Below are 25,225 nucleotides of genomic sequence, written 5' to 3' on the forward strand. Positions count from 1 at the left end.
ATTAATGTACACAGTACCGTATATCTACAAGAAAAGCTAAGCTTTCACATATAATATTGGTCTCTAAGATTAACACGCTACAACAGAAGCTAAGCTTTCACATGTAATATTGATCTTTTTTTGCGTGTGTTATACTTTAAGATACATCACACAAATATGCCAGTAAATTTAAAATTATGACATAAATTTCTCGCGGCTCGAAATTTTTGTAAGTGGCTGGTCCTCAAACTGTTCAGTTTCGAACGCTCTGTGATTTAGATATCCATCACTGTTTCTCACACGTAACATAATTCATCTTGGGTAAAAAGAAATTTACTTTGAAAGTAACGCTTTTCTAACCACCGTTTGCAATATTACCCGGAGACTGTTAGAAATAGGTTCGATTTACCAGTTGCCAGAGAGCGCCAGAAAACAGACATTATTGTGCGTGTGCAACTGCAGTGGTGTAGGAAGCCCTCATGTTCGTGTGTATAAAGCACTAAGAGAGCTTAGATTACACCATCAAAGAAACAGGGCATCAGACGATACTCCAAAGAGCATCGAAATTTTGTAAACCATACTAAAATGCATAATGCAGCTTGAAGTGAAAATTGGCTTTTTCCAGATTCACGATGAAGCAGGTCCCATCTGATATTAAGCTTTTCAGTGTGGTTTTTGGGATTCAAATTTTCTTGGAGTACCAGTACTATGCGATCTCATTTTTGGTTCTTTATTATGGCATAATGCCATACATGGCAAAAGATGATAATGTGCACCTGAAATTCAGCGAACAGTTGGAACTAGCCAATACTGTAGAATGAAACACTTCGTTTCAAATAAAATGATTGCCTCAGCGGAAAGATTAATCAAGCCAAATTTCTTTAGCAAACTTGCAAAAATATTGTTCTGCAAGGCGATTAATGCTTGACTGCTACTAACTTGGAAATAAAATAATGTATTTTAATTCACTTGATAGCTCACGGCCACAGAAATCCGTTTTGTTTTCATGTGACGTGGGAGCTGTAAACGAAGAGAAGCAGCGAAATCACTTAACGTAAACATGGGTCACGTGCAGGTTAACCCCCTCCCCACTACAACTCAAACAGCCAAACTACAAGTAGCGCCGTAGCGGGGAGCGGGAGAAGGTACTGCTTATACGCGAGTCAAATGCGCATGCGCAACACACCGCTGGCAATTGGTCAAACGAACCTAATGTGAACAGTTGTGACGTCATGCTCATAGGAAGCAGTTCATTGTTACGAAGAATTACAATCTGCGCCCTACGGCCTTTTTCATATTTTTGCTATTTGCAGACGCTTGTGCGTGCACGGGGTTTCGTTGTAAATTGCACATTTCCTTTGCCACTAAAATTTTTTTCCTCTCGTTTATATTTTATTGCTGCAGTATCATTCTCCAGTAGCAGGATACAATAACGATCTTTGCTAGAAAATCAATTCTGCAGTCAAAATTATAAAAATTTAACCGAAAGCTAAAACAATGAAAAATTCGCGGAATTCCGAAAAATTCCCGGGTTTTTCCCGGGTCGTATACACCCTGTAGTCACAACAGGTTGGCCCCTTCAAGTGATCCTAAATGACACCTGTACATCAGTATCTGCACAAATAACAGATTCAAAGGAGTCCAAGATTAACTCACTTTTTTATTTTTTGAAGCCTACTGTGTTCTTACCTCAACATAATGAAGAGTTCTATCAGTGCCCCCCCCCCCCCCCCCCCCCAAAAAAAACTGATTTGGTCCTTCTTCTTAGTAATCAATCCAGAAATTGGTTTTCAACAGTTCTTCATGTGAAGACGTTTTTCAGTGAAAGCCCTAAACCTTCTACAAATTGTTGACACATTCCTGCATTAGTTGTTCCTTAGCATTTCCGTTTTCTAAAATGGTAGATAGTAATACAAGACCTCTTAATATCTATAACATGTAGCTACACCTTTCTTCAGGCATAGTTTTTCACTGACTCTTTCCAGCATCACATATTAGATACTGAGCCATCCAAGTATTTTCAAAATTATGTGACAGCACTTTATCTAACATGCTTTGGTCAATTTCATTTCTCGCTTTGCCAGATTATTCATACAAAAAACTTCATATAATAAATAAACTTTCCACTAAAGAAGATTTTACTTGGTTTGTTTATACTGCCACATCTCTCCTATTGCAGTAATTATAATTCTACGGAGAAGATTAAAAAACATTTCTTTTTTTAAACTGGTGAACAATTGACAATTGTATTATGTCTGGTTACACAGGTGGGCTTGATTTTATTCTTACTTCTCTTTGAGTACACTGTGACTAAAGATAATTAGTTAGAAGATAGGCTATGGAAAGACAAACCTACATTTATAGCATTTGTAGACTTAGAAAAAGCTTTTGACAATGTTGACTGGAACACTCTCTTTCAAATTCGGAACGTGGCAGGGATAAAATAGAGGGTGCAAAAGGTTATTTACAATTTGTACAGAAACCACATGGCAGTTACAAGAGTCGAGGGGCAAGAACGGGAAGCACTGATTGAGAAGGGAGTGAGACAGGGTTGTAGCCTACCCCCGATGTTATTCAAACTGTATATTGAACAAACAGCAAAGGAAACAAAAAGAAAAATTTGGAGTAAGAATTTAAGTCCAGAGACCAGAAATAAAAACCTTGAGGTTTGCGGAAGACATTGTAATTTTGTCAGTCAGCAAAGGAACAGCTGAATGAAATGGAAGTGTCTAGAAAGGAGGATATAAGATCAAAATGAGGATAATGGAATGTACTGTAGTCGAATTAAATCACGTGATTCTGAGATAATTTGATTAGGAAATGACACTTTAATTAGTAGAAGAGTTTTGCTACTTGAGCAGCAAAATAACTGATGATGGTCAAAGCAGATAGGATATAAAATGTAGGCTAGTGATGGCAAGGAAAGCGTTTCTGAAGAGAAATTTGTTAACATTGAGTATAGATTTAAGTGTCAGGAAGTCTTTTCTGAAAGTATCTGTATGGAGCATAGATTGGTAGGACACAATCTGAGGCATCAAGTCAATGCCAATTTAATACTGGAAGAAGTGTGGATGGTAAAAATTGTAGATGGATGCCAAGAGATGAATACGCTCAGCAGATTCAGACAAATGTAGGTTGCAGTAGTTACTCAGAGAGGAAGAGGCTTGCACAAGATAGAGTAGCATGAAGAGCTGCATCAAAACACAACAACAACAACAGCAACTATAGCCCATTAAATTTTGGAAGATACCCAACCAAAAAATACGTGGAAGAAATGTTATTTGCGCGGTTGCATCCCCGAAATTTATTGGACTATACATTATGCCACAAAAAGTTGAAAATGAACAAGAACAACAACAACGACAATTTGTGCCAGACTGAAACTATAAAAAAACAGATTTCCTACTCTTTGTGAGCAGTTCTCTTAACTGTTAATACTATGTGAGCAAAATTCAACCCTGACTCAAAATTTAATTGTCACAGAGTGTTGTTCTATTTTTTCTGAACAAACATTATTGGCTCTCTATTCTGGAATAGCTTTGCCAGAGGAACGAATATGGTGGAGGATAGCAGCTTACCCTACCACAAAGAACATACACAAATTGTTTGTTTTGCACTTATAGTGGATTTTTCCATTTCATGTAACACTGATAAAAAAACTTTCTGCTGACAGAAAGAATGCAAAATTTCCAAGAAGGGCAACAGTTTATGGAATTACAGTCTCAGGTCTTTAAGAGTTTTCAAAATAAAACCCTGTTTCGAAATATAGCAGGAAAGCAAATCTTGTTGTAGGTGAACTGTATGAGTGCATCAGTAACTTCACTGAATGATAACAATAGACTACAGCAACACTGAAGTAGGATTACTATATGGCAGTGTTACAGATTACAGCATCACTGAAGCTGGGTTTCTGAACAAGGCGTTCCAAACATCTATTACCAACGATGATGCAATATATATCCATGTTGCATACATAAATTTATAGCAGAAATACTGAAAACACACACACACACACACACACACACACACACACACACACACACACCTCTAACCAGGCCTTCGAAGGCCCAATGGTACTGACTGACCACAGTGTCATCTTCAGCCAATAAATGTCACTGGATGCAGATATGGATGGGCAAGTAGTCAGCATACCACTCTTCATTGTCAGATAGCTTGAGGAAAATGGTCTACTGGCACATAAGAGATTCAGAAAAAATACTGTTCTTGTGAAACCCAACTGGCTCTCTATTTGCACGAAATAATGATATCGACACGAGCTGTCAAATTGATTCCACATTTCTAAATTTCCGTTAGGGTTTGGACAGTGTCCCTTACAAGCAGCTTCTAATCCTCTGGCATGCCTATGATATGCAGTCTAGGCCAGGCTGGAGACCAATGACCTCGCTGTTTGGTCTCCTCCCCTAAACAACCCAACCCTCTAAGTCAGGCTGTTCCAGTTCAAGCTTCCATTTGCAGACAGTTGGGCCATAGCTTACACAACTATACGGCTCGAGTGAGCACCTACTGGCAAGAACGGGCAAATGATTCACTCAAGCGACAGACTAAGGTGTGAATACAATGCAACTGGGCAGCCAATACTACCCGCAGACTACCTGATAGGCACCTGTCCCCTTGCAGCAATCTTGAAACACCACTGGCCTAAACTATCATGTCTGTCAGAAAGGTATGTAGTAATTGGTGGAAAATCAAGTGAAGCTGATATTACATGTGTTTTCCCAAAGGAACTGTTATAGACCCCAAGAGCCATACAATTAAAGATATTTTATTTTATTTCGAAAGCAACCAGTTTCGGCAATTCATTTTGCCATCTTCAGGCCTCATATGCTTTTTCGAATCACAGAGCTTATCGTGTAGTGCCATAAAACTGGATATCGCGAATCCCAATAATTGTGCAGCTGATTCGTATGAAAGCATAACAGCTTGACAACTGCTCCACGATATGTTGTACACACATGTTTGACCTTTTTGTAGGCAAGCCTAAAAGATATAATGCAACATTGAGGCACTTGTGTTACTACTTTGGCACATGTAAACTTTTGGCTACAGCAATTTTCCACATACAAGCTAAAGCAAATTCGATAAAAAACACATTTACCTGTTTTCTGTTATTTCGATGCACCATATCTGAAAAATAAAGCTTGTCACATCGTTCCAGTTTACTCCTCACAATGTGGTACATATGAGCAGCACGTTTATTCAGCACTCGTTCCTCAAACTGCTCATATGTCTCATCAACTTGCTGTTCTTCTTGCTGTTAAAAAAAAAAAAAAAAAGTGATAACAAGTGTAAAACATTGTCAAAATGCTGTTCTTAGATGGACATGGAGAGAAAAATAAGTGCCTTATGGTAGACTGTGTAAAGCTGAGTTAATCAACACATCTTTCCGGATCATTATGAACAGAAGCAAAATCACAATGTCTGTGAATCGATCATACATATCCACTGGGCCTTAATAAAAACATTTCCTTTAATTATTTTTTGCATGGTGCATATAAGCTAAATCTCATGTCAGAAGTCAAAACAATCTTTCTAAATAAATTCTTTAACCCGCATTTTATATTTATAATCTACAGCAAGTGGTGGTGCACACTTGGTGTACCATCATCATTTCAGTCTTTTCCGTTCCACATATGAATTATGTGCGATTGTTCCTATGGCTGGAATGATGATTGATAAGTCTGCATTCTTTCTGCACACCTGGTATCACGCTTATCTGTCAGGCAATGAGCACTGAGTGTTCTAAGTCATCTGCTTTGAATATCATAGCCACTGCAAGCATTAAACAAGATCGTAATGAGTTATTTAATGAATTTTTATTCGATTTATTGCAAGTAGACATGGCTTAAGATAGTAAGTGACAAATTCTACACAAACGAGAGAGACAATTTATATGATTCAAGCTTTCTTCAAGTGCAGAGCACTCACATGCGCCTACACTAACTGCTGCTTGGAACCAGCAACGCTAGAATTCTTATCTGTGCCTCAATCTGGGCGGACTGCCCTCATTTGTAAATCTGACTACAGGCCTTTCTATGAGCTCAAATTTCTCCATTTTAGTCACCATCATTTCAAAACATATTCATTCCTGTAACTCAAAAAGGACCCTCCCACAGACCACAAGAGATGTGCACAAACTTGACCTTTTTGAGCGCTCATCCCAGCATTTCCTCTACTAAGTAATTTATGAAAACCTAAACCTGTCTGTTCATGGATGTCCATTCCAGTACACTCAAGTTCAACACAGTACTCAGAAAACTGAAATCATTAGTTTAAGCTTAATGAGTAACTTCTCGCACATTATAATTTTTTGTATTGAGTGCTTCCATTTAGAAAATAGTTACATCATGTATTTAATGAATTCTGCACAAAAAGGGGACACCAGTAAAATATTGTGTGTAATACTGAACTACAAAGTGATGAAATATTTCTTACTGGTCCAACAGATTGAGGAAACTCATATTCTTCACCATTCCAAGGCGTTAAGACACCTCTCTCAGAATGGGCTCCTGGAGTTTGCGCTGGTGGGTGTTGCTCATCATAGCCCATATTTGCCATCTGAGGAATATTCTGGAACGAAAATAGATACATATGTAAAGATATTTATCTGCTACAATTTATGTACATACAAACATTGTTCCTTCCCCCATGAACCAAGGATCTCGCTGATGTGAGATGGTTTGCCTGCGTTAGTGATACAGATTCCATACCTTAGATGCAACCAAAATTGAGGCGTATCTGTAGAGGGGCCAGACTAATCCATGGTTCCTTAAGGAGGTAGATACAGTTATCACACAGTAAAATTAAGGTTCATTCTAAGTTTTGTTCCTCAAGAAAAATGTAAGATATAATTACCTGCATTTTTTTGGGAAAAAACTATGCATACATACAATTAGAAAGACAGATTCTTGACTAAATACTACTCTGCAAATGTCTTAATAAACAATTAAAATTTAAGCTTGCAACTAAGTTGATTTTTATGGTTTCCTCGATAAAGCAGTAAGTAATAAACATTTTGCATTTTTCAAATTGCATTTTATAGCTATAACACACAGGTAGAACACTCACTAGAACTATCAAGTCACTGCTAGTGGAAATTGTTTCACAATATATTGAATTCCAAAACCACTTTTTGTACTATTGTTAAATCCACTGGCTGCAGCCTGTTCCCTCAATGGCCACTGGAATAGCTTCTTACACACATTGAATGAGGCCCCCGGGCATATGCAATGAATGCACTCAGTGTTCCTTCCTGCCCCTTATCGCCATTTACCTGAAGGTTATCATTAATCACCGTACATTTGAATTTCCAATGATTAATAGACATCTATACTTTCAAGTTTGCCTCCTCTTGACACAGTACAAAGCAGGTTTCCCCAAAACAGGTGAAATGAACAAACAAGACATTGCAATATTGCTGTTTCAATGCTGACAACACATGTGAGCATATCCTGTAAAAAAAATTAGCAATCTAATTAAGCCTGAGCCTAAAAAAATATATCTTATACTACATACAATTTTACGTTGTGAAGGCATCACTTCCACTTCCCCTTAAAGAGGCAGCAGCCTTTTGGGTAGTTACAGGGGAAATATTCTGGATGATTGACTGATCTGGCCCTGTAACACTGGTTAACAAGGCCTTACTGTTCTAGTACTCTGGTTGAAAGCTAGGGGAAACTACAGCTGTAAATCCCCCCCCCCCCCCCCCATTTCCCCTGAGGGCAGGCAGGTCAACTGAATGGCTTAATGACGGCATTCTCTTCCATAAAATATTCCGGATGCAAAATAGTCCCCCATATGGCTCCAGAGATGGGACTATTCAGGAGGATGTATACTCAGAAAAAATAAGACTGGCATTCTATGGGTCAGAGTATGGATTATTATTGAGTAGGTACATTAGAAAATTAAAAAAGTTAAATAGATAGTTTGAAATCAGATACAGTAGGAATAAATGAAGTTTGATGGTAAGTATAACAGGACTTCTGGTTCGGTGAGTACAGGGTTACCTACACAAAACTAAATACGGATAATGCAGAAGCAGGCCTAATACTGAATGCATTATCATAGGCAAGAAAGACAGAATGCCAACACTAAACACAGTAGTACAAGTTCATAGACCAACAAGCTGCACAAATGGTAATGAAATTGAAAGAATGTATGCTGAAATAAAGGAAATTATTCAGACAGTTAAAGGAGATGAAAATTAAATTGTGATGGCTGCCTGGAATTTGATAGAAGAAAAAATAGGATGATGACTGGGTAAAGGGATAACAGAGGACACCACCTGGTAGATTTTTGCACAGAGCATAATTTAATGATCAATAACAGTTCGTTTAAGAATGATGAAGGAAGGCTGTATACACGGAACAGACCTGGAAACATTGGGAGGTTTCAGAATGATTACATAACAGTAAGATAAGAGAATTTGAAACCAGATTTTGAATTATAAGATCTCCAGGGGCAGATGTGGACTCTAACCATAATTTATCAGTTATGAACTTCAGACTGAACAAAACTGCAAAAATATAGGAAACAAAGCAGATGAGGCCTGGATAAATTGAAGGAACTAGAGATTGTTGAGAGTTCTAGAAAGAGAATCAGGCAATGTGGGACTTGAGAACTATTTTTTGGAAAGAGAAGAATTGAAGATGAAATGGGAAATACAATACGGCAAGAAGTATCGACAGAGTACTGAAAGACCTAAGTGGAAGCAAGGAACCCAGAGTGGATGACATCCTCAGAAAATTACAGAGATCCTTTGAAGAGCCATGACAAAACCATTCCACCTAGCTGCAAGACATATGAGGCAGGTGAATTAACCTTAAGACTCCAAGAAGAACGTAATAGTTCCAACTCCCAAAAAGTCAGGTGCTGACAGGTATGAACACTATCAAGCCATTAGTTTAATACCAATATTATGAAAAGGATAGTTGTTATCATACAGCAAAGATGCTGAGTCACAGATAGGCACAACAAAAAGACTGTCAGAAAATTAGCTTTCGGCCAACAAGGCCTCTATCAGAGATAGACACGTGTGCGCGCGCGCACACACACACACACACACACACACACACACACACACACACAAATGTTACTTAATCTGTACACTGAGCAAGCAGCAAATAAAACCACACAGAAATTTGTAAAGCAAGTTAAAGTTCAAGAGGGGTGAGGGTGGGGGGAAATTTGTGTTTTGCGAATGACACCACAACTGTGTCACAGACCACAGAGATTATAAGATGGACATCATCAAAGTAAAATAAGGGTAATGGAGTGTAATTGAATTAAATCAGGTGATGCTGAGGGAATTAGCTTAGGAAATGAGAAACTAAAGGTAGTAGATGAGTTTTGCTATTTAGGCAGTAAAGTAACTGGTGACAGCCCTAGAATAGAGAATGAAAATGCAGACTGGCAATACCAAAAAAAGCATTTCTGAAAAAGAGGCATTTGTTAGCATCTAATATAAATTTACAAAGTTTTTTTATGAAGGTATTTGTATAGAGTGTAGCCTTGTGTGGAAGTGAACCACGGATGATAAGCAGTTCTGGGTAATCAAATAACAAATGACAAAGTGCTGAACTGAACTGCAAAAACAAATCCATTTATGCTACAACTGACTAAAAGAAGGGATCAGTTGACAGGATAAATCCTGAGGCACATCAAGGTATTGCCAACTTGGTAATGGAAGGAAGCCGGGGAGGGGGGATTGTTGAGGGATACCAAGGTTTGACTACAGTAATCAGGTTGCATTAGTTATTGGAGAGATGAAGAGGCTTGCACAGTATACACAAGCATGGAGAGCTATACCAAACCAGTTTTTGGACTGAAGACCACAACAACATAAAACGGTTTTACATCACAATCCAAAATTACACACATATGTAAAACAGATTTTCAAACTGCCACTAAAATTCTGTTATACTGCATACAAGAGACTAAGCTGCTCACACTTAGTTACAAGGACTGGAAGAATGGCATTTTTTTAATCTAAGTTCTGAAACAGCTTATATAAATTATGCGCCTAGTTTTAAAACATAATAAATAGAAATGCATTAAGTGAAACAAAATCTAACAATGAGCCGATCAAGGTACAGGCTCAAAACCAGTTACTATCATCACACTACCAACAATAATTTCCAACTTACGCTTTGCTATTCAAATAGGAAGTGTCAGAGAAATGCAGATGTATGTTCTCAGTCTTAAATATCACCCCGACTACCCTTCAATAAGATGATTGGTTTGTGGGGCACTCAACTGCGAGGTCATCAGCGCCCGTACAAAGTCCCAATTTTTTACTCAATCCAATTTAGCCACTGTCACGAATGATGATTAAAAGATAAGGACAACACAAACACCGAGTCCTGGGGCAGAGAAAATCCCCAACCCAGCCAGGAATTGAACCCCGGGACCCTGTGATCCTGAGGCAGCAACGCTAACCACTAGGCCACGAGCTGCTGACCTTCAACGAGAGCGGACGTATACTTGCAGAGTGTTAATTCTGCCAATTTAATGGATAAGCAGCCTTCATGTGTCAAAGGAATTCCTCTGCCCATTGGAGGCTTCCTAATTCCAAAATTGGGGAGTTACTTTTCTTTGTAACACTGTATAGTATAGTACATGGTTAAGTGTTTCTGTGTAATTATTTATCATTTATTTTACTTGTAAATGGAGAGTGGAAAAACTGATTTAGGCCTACATGGACCTGACTGGGTGAATGATCAGACGCAATATTAATTCCATTGTCCAGAAATCACAAAGGTCTTAGAAGGCAGCTGCATGTGAATGACATCGACAATCCACTGTATCTGTATCACCCTTCCAGCAGAATATTCTCAAACTGTCTTTACAATATTCTTTTGTACCGCAATACTCCTAAACTCAACCTTCACCAGTGTCCATCCTGCACTTGCCTCTACTCTTATCCTAACCCTCCAGTCCACTATTAATATGCTATATTGAGCTTCGCTGACTTGCGGCTAAACTCTTCTCTCCACTTCCGCTTCCTTTCCTTGGCCATCACTCAGACTTATGCCTCAATACTTCCACAAGTTATTGGACAATGCATGGTAGTGTAGTTTCTGTAAATATTAGCTTCTTGCTGTCATACATAATTTGCATATGGATTGAAATGAAAAATGGCTGCATGGATGCCTACACTTGCTTCCTAACCTCTATTATAGGATGTTCCAGCTCTTGTGCTCGTCCGAGGCAGCTGGGTGGACATGGACATAGATGGGCATACAGTGGAAACCTGGGCAGTGTTGCAGCCAGGTCACACCGAGAGCACAGGCGCAGAGGTGGACAAGCAGCTCAAGTATGTGCAGAATGCATGCAATCGAGCCATCTTGCGGGTAGCCTATATTGCTTGCACCTGCCTGTGAGGGTGAGAAAGTGCACCCAAAAGCTCCTTTCTCCGGTAGTGCTGGAACAACCCTGCTCTATTATCCTGAGACCTATATAAGATGTCTGACAGTGGCTGTAGAACGGTTTTCTAATTCTCTGTTAGACCATTTCTCTAAGCAAATATGTTTCATGACAATGTCACCTTTCTTATTAAATGGCACCTGCTTGTGTCATATGAGAATCTCTGCATATGCATTACACTGAGTTGTTACAATCCATAGTGTGCCTCTAAATCTTCCAATATGGCCTGTCAAGCCCACTTAAATAAGCTACAAATTAAATTTCCTATTCACATGCCTTTCCACTACCCATAGTTTTGTTTCTCTGGTGTTTATGTTGGCAATTGTTCTGAGGGATTGTCTTCACTCCCTCCATTAGCTCTATTCTACCTACGATTTCCTTTTATCACATTATAGAGAACTGATGAATGTTGTTTGCATTTAACAATGGAGTAAGGAACATCAGTGCAAAATAATATTAAACTAACTTATCAGGAATAAGGTAGAAATATCTGGTATCAAGTCAGAGGTCCACTGCAGAAAAAAGCTGAATTTTGATCATTTTCTCTCCTCACTTTCTCAATGGAGGTTCCTTCTTAAACAGGGCTGGGGTGACCTATCCCTCCTTCCCAAATTTCCACCCTTTCCTCCATAATGAAGGAACTTTCACTTTCAAAATCTCTAGTACTGTTCCTTTTTTCTACTTTTGATCTGTCTACTGACAATATAAGAAATTTCATGTCCTGAGGGTAAGTACTGAATATTCTATCTGTCTAATCCTAATTTTATATTTTTATCTTTCAAATTTTCTTTTTCTTATAATTAACACTTCCATAACAATGCTGTTAATACTTTTATGACAAGTCTCATGAAATATAAAAGTAATAATTATTAGTGGCTCAAACTTTACATGTACACATTCATTTTGATATTAATACAAATGTAACAATTATCTTGTAAGCACACAGAATTTACTTACATGGTCATAACCCATGTTTTCCATTGTTGGCAAATGCTGTTCAGTTGGCTGTAACACTTCCCCTGGTGCTTCTGTTGACAAATGTTCAGGGACTGGAGCTGGTGTAGGTACAGAAACAGCAGCAGATAAATGAGCTGTGACTGCTTCCTCCTGTTCCATGGGAACCTGAGGGGCCGGTGTCAATGGTGGTATCATGGGTGTCATCGGCGGAGGTACTGGTGTCATAGGTGGGGGCCCTGGGGTCATTGGGGGAGGCACTGGAGTCATTGGTGGGGCACCAGGTGTCATGGGAGGAGGCACTGGTGTCATTGAAGGCGGCACTGGTGTCATTGGAGGGGGCACTGGTGTCATCGGAGGTGGCACTGGTGTCATTGGAGGTTGCACTGGCATCATTGCAGGTGGCACTGGCGTCATCGGTGCTGGCACTGGCGTCATCGGTGCTGGCACTGGCGTCATTGGTGGTGGTCCAGGTGTCATCGGTGGTGGTCCTGGCGTCATTGGTGGTGGCCCCGGGGTCATGGGAGCTGCTACTGATGGAACTCCGGGTGTTAATGGGTTAACCAGGTTATGCTCATGCTGCACCAATAAAGAATGCACCTGAAAGTGTACACACAGATGACACTATTTTATTAAATACACACAATTATTAACCAGGCATAACAGTAATTAAATGAACAAAAATGAATTTATTTAAGGCAAAATTATGTAAGCAATAACTCTCACCACCCCAGTTTAATCACTTGCATCCATGAACGGGTATCATTGTTACCGATAAGAAAAATGTTCATACATCAAGTTTATAGTGAAAACACAATAATTTAGGGTACAACGGCACAGTGCTCGGGAACAAATTACACATTTTATAAGGCTGTTGTACTGATAATCTTAAATTAAAAGTGCTTTTAAATATGTACACTATTTTCAGTGAAGGCACAGAACTTACTCCACGCTGACACATACAGAAGACTACAGGTTCAAGCTCAGCATTTAAAACAATGCGATATACCTTTACATATGCTGAAAGTCTCAGTGTGGCATTTTTTTTGTAATAGAAATACCTTTTTACACAAATGAAACAATGGAAAATCCACGTTGGAAAATGACAATATTATTGAAAGGATAGATTGCTACTCACCATAAAGTGGTGATGCTGAGTTATAGACAGGCACAACAAAAGACTGCTAAACAAGTAAGCTTTCAGCCAAAAGGCCTCCTTATGAATTAGAAAACACACACACACACACACACTAACAAAGACCACTGTCTCTGGCTGCTGAGGCCGGACTCAGAGACTGTGTGTATGTGTGTGTGTGTGTGTGTGTGTGTGTGTGTGTGTGTGCGCGCGTGCGCACGCGCGCGCGAGTTGCATCTACGTGAATGTGTGCGTTTGTTTAATTCACAAGAAGGCCTTCTGGTCAAAAGCTTTCTTGTTTAGAAATCTTCTGTTGTACCTGTTTGGAACTCAACATCTCCACTATACAGAGATCAGCAATCTATCCTTATCATAATATTGTTATTTTTACACAAATGGTTTCACAACCAAGCAGACTACTTACAATGTTTACTCATCATCAACAAATTTTGAAACGTCTAGCACCAAGCACAGAAATTTCTTCTGAACCACAATTCAACAAAAAATTGATGAAACAGAAGTCAATTTTGCACCAAAAAACACACACACACACACACACACACACACAAAAGGTGTGTCTAATAAGAGCTGTCTCTGGTATTTCAGCAGATAATTTAAGGTTCATTTCCCACTACAAACAAAATTCTTTTTAAAGCAGAATTTAGTGTGGTCATTCAATACAGTGGTCTCAAATTAGTCTAGTGTGATATTCAACACACAAACTGATGGTAATGAAAAACACACTTTTCATATGCGTTACGAACCATGCATTATTGGATAGTTCCACATAAGACGTGATTCAGCATCACATATACAGTTTAATCACAGATCAGCTTACATTACATAAGCTCCACACAACATTGCATGAAGCCAAATATTTAAAACCTGCAATTCATTGTTCTGATTGGGCACCACGGTTATGTCTGTTTAACTCAGCAGTCTGGCATTGCACACCTGACGTGATTGTCAAAGGTTCAAATCTCACCACACGTAGCGAATTTTTTTTTTATTTCTAAATCTTACCAAAAGAGTTTGATTATTATTTTCATTCAATTAACTGGCTTAAATATAATTTTTTACTTCCAATAGTTTGCCGTGTCATTTTCATAATTGTACTGACTTTTTTTATTTGATCTTATTTTTTCCCATCATTCTTTTTTTGTTGGAAATCTGCCTGTGTCGCCTGTAATCTGCAACCAATTGCCAACCAGGACAGCTAATTGGTTGGTAATGCAGTAACTTGTGTAGCCTGTGTGAGGTTAGTTTCAGGTAACCAATGATAGCAAGAAACTAGTTTGCTTTTAGTGCTGAAACTGATTTTTTTCCCTCTCTCTAGAGTTTGCTTGTAGAGGTTACGTTTACACAACGTGAACGAAGTGATCGTGACTTTTGTTCTGTTGCAGATTGCTGATTGCCGTTTTCTCAGATATTAAATTCAGGGCAACAAAACGCATAATCTGCCGCAGTTTAGTCACTGGTCACTTAAAATCAGCTATCGACAGAGCATCCCGCGTTCCCAACATACCTTGCAGTGGCCGCTTCCAACACTGCTCCGTGTTACACATTAACAGCAGTTGTGAAGTGACCCACTGTGTGTGTGTGTGTGTGTGTGTGTGTGTGTGTGTGTTTTACCTATAACCGAGCAGTAGCCATCAGCAGATGTGGCAACACTGTAGCAGCAAGTGATGGAAATCAACTGTCAAGCAATTTTAATTGGACAATTGACTAATTTGGGACAGCACTATCGTATGGGCGCACACAATTCCAGTTTAAAAATTATTTTCTTTGTAATAGGAAACAGGCAGACGATTTCTGCTGAAACATGCGATGAGCAGTATTTATTTGGGCTAGCTCCAGCGATACAGTGTTAAAAGGAAATTACAAATCGCTGTGTCCCCGCCGCCATAAACACACACAGTGGTGAGATTATTTATTGCATCACCTAAGATTACTTCATAATTTTGTCTTTGGTGGCTGTTTGCTTCAGGTTATACCAGTCTATTGTTAAGTCACTGGTTATATATTGTTGCCTTTATTCTTTTACTTTCTATCACATTTTTTCCAACAATATCCAACTCCTCGTTGCCATTCTTTATTTTTTACAATGATGCAATGTTCATACGTCCATTTTCTGTTGGCACATTGAAGTGAAATGATGGGCAGGTCAGTGGAATTAATTAGAAAAAAGGAAGATGCTATACTTGCTTGTGTGTCAGATGGCCGCAGCACAAGAGAGATTTCCTTTAAGATAGGTTTCAACTCTTAACTACTATGGATGGTCTCTCAGACTGCTACAGTTTTTTGTCTTGTGATATTTCCCACACCCCTGTGAGATGAAATAGACTCTTCTGTGTACCTTTCTATTGGAGAGCAAGCTACACGTGTCAGAAATCTGGCATTGTTGTTGCAATTTGTTTCTTATTTTTGGGCCGTGAGAGGTCTCACAGACATACCATACTCTTTGCGTGTCATGTTTCTCTTGAATGTTATCGTTTCTCTGTGATGAGGAAAGTTAAGACCTTCTATGCAATGTGTTCTATGAGAGACTGATGGAGGTGTTCAAGAAGGTCTCAGCAAATTCTGACATGAAGACTCTGACAATAGTGATAATGACTCCAATTCTGAGTATTTAGCAATCACGTTACTAATTCAGAGAGGCATACTTCTTCGGTAAGAACATAAAGTTGTTTTCAATGGAGAAAACAGAAGCCGTCACCTAATGTAAGGACATGGCAACTCAATATTATCTTGCAGCTGCCTGGACTGCAACAGATTCAGGAAAATTCTTGGAAAAATTCCTGTTTTGGAGATATGAGCCTCAAATACATAAATAGTTTTTTTGAAAAACGAAAAACATCAGTCTTTTGTTGTCCATGTTTGAAGTAGAAAACAAGATATTCATGTCAACAGTGTGGTGTTTGGATTTGGTTGGAGAATGGTAAGGCAATCTGCGTAAATGCATGCAGGCTTGAAAGCAATTAAAATTTTATTCAGGGCCTCAGAAGAATACATAAGGTGAAACAACTATCAACTTTCTTCTTGGCATTTAAAATATTAATTTGGTGAAATTTCTCGCTTGATAGAATTATGGGGTGGAATAATCGCTCTAAGGCTGAAACGATGAGAAGTAAACTGAAAGTTGATTCCAAAGACAATTTGTCATAACTGAAATGTGTTTCTCCATACAGTTATGTTGCGAATCTGTAATACCGTGTTCCTGATGATAATCTGACTGAGTAGAGCGCTAACTATGTGCTGTTACTTTAGTAATACATAAAATAAAAATAAACAAATTTTGCTGTGTTCTAGTTTTCAAAGTGTTTTAAATTCTACATTGTTTAAAAAGTGCAAATTTCCATAAAGCCTGCTTCCAAGAAGTGTAATGAACAACAGGAAGTCATGAAAATATATATTCACCAAACATAAAAAATAAATAGGCCATCTAAGAGACCCCTCCATAGTAAATGTGTTCCTGTGAACATCCACAGTAGTTAAGCGTTAATCAGCCCACAATATGAGATTACTGAAAAAATACAAGCAGACAGGGAATGACGATGGTGAAAAAGGAAGAGGTAGAGAAAGGATGTTTACTATCAAACAACCATCAACAAACTTTCTCTCATGGGTTGTTGCCTGTCATGAACTGGACTAAAGTGAGACTGGGAAAAAATTGGTGATGTCTCATTACAACAGTAGCCTTTATTGACAAAAACAATGGCTAAAATGGGCAGCACCACATGTGAATTGCATGCCAAAAACATGGAACAGAGTAATCTTTTCAAATAGTCTAGATTTATTCTGCATGGCTCTGATGGCAAAGTGTTTGTATATTGCACATTAGGTAAGGATTTCGACCTTCATTTTTAACACAAACAGTCAAACACCCAGCAGGACAGATGATCTGGGGATGCATTTCTATCCATGGAACAGATGGTCTGAACTTCATAAATGGCAGTCAACACCAATGTATACATAAGCAAGGAAGATTAAGACTACAATAAGAGACCAGTTTGGAGATTTTTCCAGTTTCATTTTTGGAGCCAGTAGCTCCTTCTTTTGGCAGAATGACTGAAGGAAAGGGAGAATGTAGAAAAAGGACTGGCAAGGGTTAAAAAACTGGGAAAGTCCAGAAAAATCATCAAGAAACCTGGGTTAGGGGAGACTTAACAAAAGGGATAAAGCCTTTCCTTTTCATCCTGTCTGGAAAGTCTCCCCAGACCCAGGGTTCTGGGCAACTCTTCCAAATTCTCCCCACTTCCTAAACCTTGCCAGTCATTTTCCTTCAACCTTCTTCCTTCCCCTTCAATCCTTCTGCCAGAAGAATAGTCACTGTCTTCGAAAGCTTGCGCATTTACGAAACCCTTGTGCATATCACCACTTGGCGAGTAAATCTTTTGTCCATCCAATTACATAATGTGTGTGTGTAAGGGGGGGGTGGGGGGAGATGCATGCACAGGCCACCTTCAAAACAGAAAAAAGAGAAGTAGCTTAAAAGATTGTGATCTTGTGTGTGTGTGTACATGCTGCAACAACTGGTTGCTTATCGTTCCTGCTTACTGTTTCTATCTGACTTTTTTTTTTTTTTTTTTTTTTTATTTTGATATTGGCATATTTCATGTGTAATATTGAGGCAGCTGTTATTCTATACCCACTGAACACTTGTTTGCTATGAACCTTTTAACTCTTGACCAAACTGCCATCTACTGAAATATTTGCATTCCATTTGAGACTCCTTATACATTTAGTAATTTTCTGTGAATCTTTATATTGAATCCTTAACAAAGTCATATCTCAAAGTTCATCTTAATGAAGAGTTTCATTAAACAAGAAATGAAATAGTAATAGTCAGTGAATTAAATGAGAAAATTTTACAGTTGATTTTGCTTCTTTATTTACCCTGTTTGTGCAAATTACCATAACCCATAAAAATTAATATTTGTTAAAAAATGGGTATGGACTCTGGGTACCAGAGTACTTAGCCTAATCTTTGAATGAAGATTTCACTCAGTATTTAGCAGCTGAAGCCTTCCGCAAAGGAGGGGAATGTGTAAGGTTCTTGGTCTCGCATATTGTTACAAGGGTATCAACAAAATTATGCTGATACATACTTGGTAATCTGTTGGAACACTTCTTATTATATAGCTTCCTAAAATAGTCATGTTTTGTTTATTTAGTTTGAATGTTTCAACTGGATATTGGCTGTTATAAAATTCTTTGTTTAGACTTTTACTACAAACAGAAATTTACTCAATCTTCAACAATTACAAAATGAGCAACTAAATTCAAACAGGGTCACTGACCTATCAGAAAAATAATACAGTACATTTCACATGAAGAATTAACTACAACACGTTGTGCAATATTCTTGGCACACTTGTTGAATGCTATCCACCAACAAAATGGAAAATTAATTTACTGACAATATTTGGACTGGTTTAAAAAGAACTGAACTAAGTTTGTGAGTCCACTTGTTACTGTAGACGAGATGTGGGTCTGCTACATTAGCTACTAGGTTGAGAACTTTTTCATTTTGCTCTTAGGTACACAATTTGTCTGGCTTTTATAATTAGCTATTTTTCTACTATAGATAATTCAGAGTATCTTTTCCTCACATGTAAAATACCCTAAATATGTTAGCTTTCTTTAATCTACACAGAATAATAAAGAAAATGTTGATGTAGGATGGCGTGTAAGAGCTCTGTATCTCACAAATATGGATGGAACAAAATCAGTTTTAATATTGCAACTCACATCATATTCTGCGTGATAACTTATCCACTCTAATTTACTTTATTTATTTACACACTAAATCACAACATATCATAGCTACAAGGTACACCAGTAACTGCTCTAAGAATCATGATACTCAGAAACCTCTTTACATAATATGTAAGTAATGCAGGCTTGTGGAAACTTCCTAGCAAAAATCTCAAACAAATTTGAATTCCTTGAAGTAACAAAAATGAGTGTATTCTGTTGATAAAGTGACAGAGATGCCCTAACACCCCAAAACAATTTACAAAGTTTGATAACATGAAATTATCCCATAACAGATTTAGTGCAGTAATCATGCGATGGGGTTGAAACGACTTGAGTTATTAAAACACAATATAGCTGTTATTCTGCTTGAGAATGGCATTTCATGCAAGTTTCACTCTGCACATGGTCAATTTTTTGTTACAGAGCATGAGTACATTTAATATTTACTCTAGCTCACAAACGATCCGATCAAATATGTTTAAATGAGGGCAGGGGGGATTTGAATGGAGACTGTATTGCAAAGTTGGCAATCCTGTTGTTATGAAGCTACAGAAGTTAAATAATGTATGTGAGAACAAGTAATCAATTACATATACCTGCTCCGGTGGTAGATGAGGCATATCTGAGTCAACAGGAACTTGTAGTGGTGTTGCAGGTGGCTGAGGCACAACAGGTAGCTGCTGAACATCTGAAACCTCTGGGGCAGGAGTATGAGGTGGCATATGGGCAACTGTGTCCATAGGAACAACACCCACAGCAATTTCTGCAGCTGTACTTGTCGCAGTCAGTGCATCAGTGACAGTAGGGGCCACTGAAGGTTGTGGTAAGTACTGACCAACATCAGGTACCTCCTCTTCTTGTGCCAAGTCAACTTTTTTTGATGGCTAAAATCACCAAACATTCATAATTAATCTCTGAGCCACTGAGATAAAACATTTTCAGCTGTTATTGAGTAGGTACATTGTTTCAAAGTTTGAGCCATATTTTATACTGTAAATTATTACCTAAACTTTATTATCATTACAAGATACATTCTGTTGTAGATCAGATGTGGGTTACTGAGAAAAGCACTTAAAGAGACATTAAGTTCAATTTTTATTCAGATTTATTCTCATTATAGTATTTTAAAAATAAAATTTGATTTAAATATTAAAACGTGACATTAGTCTACTTCTTTTGTTACCAAAGAGAAATTTTAATCGAGAACAAGGACACGAGTTGAAACAATTTTGCAAGCTACATAGATTACTGTATCACAGTGATCATTTCAAACCCATTCATTACATTCTTCACACTTCCAGACTGTCTTTTCTTAATTCACGTAAGACGCATCTACCATGTTGGCCACCTTGAGATCTTTCTACTGTTTGGGCTTGTTGGGTGTTTGTAGATACACCCATCAAATTTCTTACACTGAGGAAATGTCTGATCAATTTATTTTCATTTTTTGCTTTTTGTTCAATGTGAGGTCTCACAATTTCTCCTCCCAAAGCAAGCACGAACAGATGCCTGTGATATTTCTTCTTTTGCTGCCCAGTTGGATTTTTTGTCATCCAGAGAACGAAAGCCTTCACACAGGCAACACCAATCAAATTGAAGGAGAGTTTCATAGGCCATTGTCCAGGAGCTCTTGAGCATGTATATTCCCTCACTAATTCGTTCAACACCACTGCTGGTAGTATTGTAACACATGATAGTTTCCAGCTTGAAGCCATTTACTTTGTTAGTTTATGAATCACCATGATGTTGGGATGAGAGTAGTATTAGCGCTCTGTTCTTTGCTGGCTCATAAGACACCAACATTGGTTCACTGGTAAAACCGAAGAGGAAGAGTGTATCGTTCTTTGTTTATTTTTCAAAAATAATTCTGGAAGCGCTCTCATATTATGTCACATTGTGCCTACCAATGTCGTATTCTTTGTTAAAAGGAACTCTGCTAGCTTACAGCTAGTAAAAAAAAAACAAATAAAGAGATTTGTCAATAGTGGCGCTCCTGGCTGTTCCACACAAATTACTCAAATTATTGACCAGATCCTCGACTATGGAGACCCTGCTTCGTTTCTCTTTCAGTATATGCTTGCACAGACTGTGTGCAGAAAGTTTGGCCGTCTGCTGCAACCCAAACTTTCATTCCAGATTCATGAACACAAGAAATGACCATCTTCCCCTAAATCCAGTCAACTGTTCGTCTACTGTAGCGTAATGATTTGGTGTATAAGCCATTTGATATCTGCTGATTACACTGTCTAAAATTCTTCTGATTGGTGCTAATTTGTCTGACATTATAGATTCACATCTTATGACTTTATCGCCAAAACTATGGACAAGCAAAATTTGAACAAATCCATCTCCTCCCATCGTTGCAGTAAATTCTGTCCCAGAAAATGCAGGGTTTTGGACCATAAATTTGCAACCAATTCTTTCTTCAAACTCATAACACATGCAAGAATACGCCATCCAATAAATGCTAGCACTACTTCTGCAATAACATTGTTCCATCAATACAGAATTTTAGAAGCACCCTCAAATTAGTGTGAAGGCAAATTTCATTCAACAACTCAATTAGTAAAACAAGTTTGATAATTTCACGTAATTTTGAAATGCTTTCACAGTAAGCCATCAACTCAGGCTTACCTATAACAATGTTATGCTGTCTGCTGTGACTTTAAGGAGGAGGTAACTTTTCCATAATTTACCATTTTTTCCTATGTAATTTTTTCCCATTTCTTTGTCACCAGATTCTCTATTTTCATCAGAATTGTCTTCATTTTCAGATACAGGATTCACTTCTGCTACATCTGAATGTTCACTCAGTAGATTGTTGTTATTATCATTATCACTGCAAAGATATCCGTACCATTGTCATCATCTAAATTTGCATTTAGTACTTCTTGTAACATTTTATTTATGGCTTTCATACTTTTTTTCATAGGAAGCCATTTTCACTAAGTACATGTCTGCTGATGTGTGAAGCTTGTTAACAACCAACTGAATGTAACACAAATTTTTAAACAATCAGTTTTGCCAACAGTGTAATAAGAACAAGAAAAACTTAAAAATAAAAATTAATTACAACAAAATCTATCCACTGATGTTTTTTTTATCAAGGCATATGTATGAAACAATATAAGTTTGATCATATACAGTGAAACCTCTATATTGGTAATCACAAAAGTAGTCAAATTTTACTGAGAATATATAGAAAAATACTGTAAATGGTAAAAATTAAAAAAGAATGAGCTAGAAACAATTATTTTAATAATAATTAGTAAAATACAACCTCAGTCAAATTTCCACAAAAATCTTTGGATTGGCACAACTTTAACATCACATACCCAGGATTTTTTGATCTTTGGGACCCGAATTCCTCCATTCATTTTTCTCAGCCAGGGCTGAACGCAAAAACATGTCTTTTTGTTGTCATCTTCATCCTGCCCTAATCCTAATGGTTACAGACACTGCCAGGGAAATATTTGAAGAAAAAAAGTAGGTCCACCATATACAAACTGCTGTATAAATGTAAATTTAGGGTCTGTGTATACTACTGCTGTTTCTTTTAAGTTTTTCTATGCTCTCCACACCGATCCGTTTTACAGTAGGTGAGTAGTTGCTTTCCCCTTATTTTATATATTGCTCCATCCCAGAATTTTCATTATTGTTACAAATTTACATACAATATCCTTGAGCAACCAAGTGCCATAGTACAAAACAAACAGTTGAGCCACAATTCGGAACAGTAACAACATAATTCTGTGACAGCTACATAAGAGAACAACAATCACCTAATAAAATAGGAGCCTTGAGCTCTCACTTGCCAGAAATTTTTAATTCAAATGAATGACTTTACAAAAAATCACTCATTTCCCTTCCATTTTCAAGCGTTACTCCATCTAATGCGCTAGTGCAGATTTGCACCAGGAATATCCTGCGTGTATCGTGTAATCGGTTGATGTGAACCAGTCTCCAGTTCCAAACATGTACACCTGGGGCACCCCTTAGGTGTATCGTGTAATAGGGGCACAGTGTTAAAAACACTGTTCAGATGTTCACCATTTGCTCACACGAGATGCAAAAGAATAGTGCCAAACGAGACAAATGACGAGCATGATGGGCGTCACATCTCACGTTACTTGGGCACTGAAGCTGATGTTGACTCAAGCTGAGCACAGCTTTTTGGAGCCTGCGCAAATCCACAGAAAGGAAAACGAAGCATCTACACCAGTGGCTTAAACACTATAAAGAGGGAAATAATTGATTAGGTTTCCAAAAATACGAGCATTGCATTGAGGAAATCATTGTGTAGAGGAAACATACTAAAGAGATAACTCTAGCATTGTGTGTATGGGCTTCTGGTCGGAACCGAGAAGATGGACATAACATGGAGGAAAACATTATATGGAGAAACATTACACAGAGGTTTCACTGTACGTGTAATAAGTTTGATCATGTATATGTAATAATAACACCTAACTCACAAGTACACCAACTGTAAAAAGTTTCTTCCATAGAATCAAATAATAATTAAGAAAATATATGATCTAGATACAATACATTGCCACTTAGCAATCAAACGTTAAAACAGTGGACTGTTTCATGATACAGAGAAAATGAGCGCGCGTCCCCCCCCCCCCCCCCCCCACACACACACAACATTACATCACTGCAACTAGTCAGAAATAATATTGCAGGTTACCCTTACCCTGAACAAGATGTTCTGTTCTACTTACCTGATACTCTTCAGGTTCAACCAGTTTTCTTTTGCGAGTTGACCGACGGGGATCTTGTTGGACGAGCTCTGCTTCCCCTTCACGGACCTGTTCAAGAGCCATATCTTCTTCCCCTTCATCAACGCCCAAGCCGAAGTCATAATTCTCAGCTGGGCGACTTGTGAGGTGTCTTTGGTAGTTCTGAATGGCAACATTACAAGCAGAATCAGACATACCTATATTTAATGTACGCAAAAGTAGTTTCAAGAATGTGTTTATTTGTTTGCTCATTTATGCGACATCAGACCCTATCTTTGCCACTTATAAAACAAATGAAGAAAGGATGACTCTAAATCAAGTAACAGTGTGACATTGAAGTACGAATATTCAAAACGTTACCTCACGATAAAGCTGACAAATACAAGCTTAAAATTATGACAAAAAGTTCTTTGAGATCCTGCTCCATACAAGATGCATTTGACTAGCAGTTACATTTTAGGAAAATATTATTGTTGCCAAGGTAGATACGAAGCCCACACCTACCACAGTAGTACAAGTTTATATGCCAACTACCTCCGCAGATGACGAAGAGATTGATGAAATGTATGATGAGATAAAAGAAATTATTCTGATAGTGAAGAGAGACGAAAATTTAATGGGAGTAGACAACATTCCATTAGAATTAGTGGTAGCCTTGGGAGAGCCAGTCCTGACAAAACTCTACCATCTGGTGAGCAAGATGTATGAGACAGCTGAAATACCCCCAGACTTCAAGAATATAATAATCCCAATCCCAAAGAAAGCAGGTGTTGACAGATGTGAAAATTACCGAACTATCAATTTAATAAGCCACAGCTGCAAAATACTAACACGAATGGAAAAACTGGTAGAAGCCAACCTTGTGGATTCCGTAGAAATGTTGGAACACGTAAGGCAATACTGACCCTACGACTTATCTTAGAAGAAAGATTAAGGAAAGGCAAACCTATGTTCTAGAGAAAGCTTTTGACAATGTTGACTGGAATACTCTTTTTCAAATTCTGAAAGTGGCAAGGGGTAAAATACAGGAAGCGAAAGGCTATTTACATTTTGTGCAGAAACCAGATGGCAGTTATAAGAGTTGAGGGGCTTGAAAGGGAAGCAGTGGTTGGGAAGGGAGTGAGACAGGGTTGTAGCCTATCCCCGATGTTATTCAATCTGTATATTGAGCAAGCAGTAAAGGAAACAAAAGAAAAATTCGGAGTAGGTA

At 38.1% G+C, this 25,225-nt stretch overlaps 1 protein-coding gene across 3 annotated transcripts in view; it reads right to left on the reverse strand.

The window, feature by feature from the left end:
- The window catches only part of LOC126181811 (double-strand-break repair protein rad21 homolog), a 67,480-nt gene that overhangs the window by 4,034 nt on the left and 38,221 nt on the right, over nucleotides 1–25,225 (reverse strand). For all 3 annotated transcript variants that reach the window (XM_049924802.1, XM_049924803.1, XM_049924801.1), the window contains exons 9-13: nucleotides 23,998–24,177; nucleotides 19,867–20,154; nucleotides 12,379–12,975; nucleotides 6,433–6,567; nucleotides 5,096–5,251 (exon numbers count right to left, since the gene is read on the reverse strand). In XM_049924802.1, coding sequence (XP_049780759.1) covers nucleotides 5,096–5,251; nucleotides 6,433–6,567; nucleotides 12,379–12,975; nucleotides 19,867–20,154; nucleotides 23,998–24,177 — 1,356 coding nt within the window. The remainder of the gene's footprint in view (nucleotides 1–5,095; nucleotides 5,252–6,432; nucleotides 6,568–12,378; nucleotides 12,976–19,866; nucleotides 20,155–23,997; nucleotides 24,178–25,225) is intronic.

The sequence above is a fragment of the Schistocerca cancellata genome, chromosome 1 (assembly GCF_023864275.1).
Source record: "Schistocerca cancellata isolate TAMUIC-IGC-003103 chromosome 1, iqSchCanc2.1, whole genome shotgun sequence".
Lineage (NCBI taxonomy): Eukaryota > Metazoa > Arthropoda > Insecta > Orthoptera > Acrididae > Schistocerca > Schistocerca cancellata.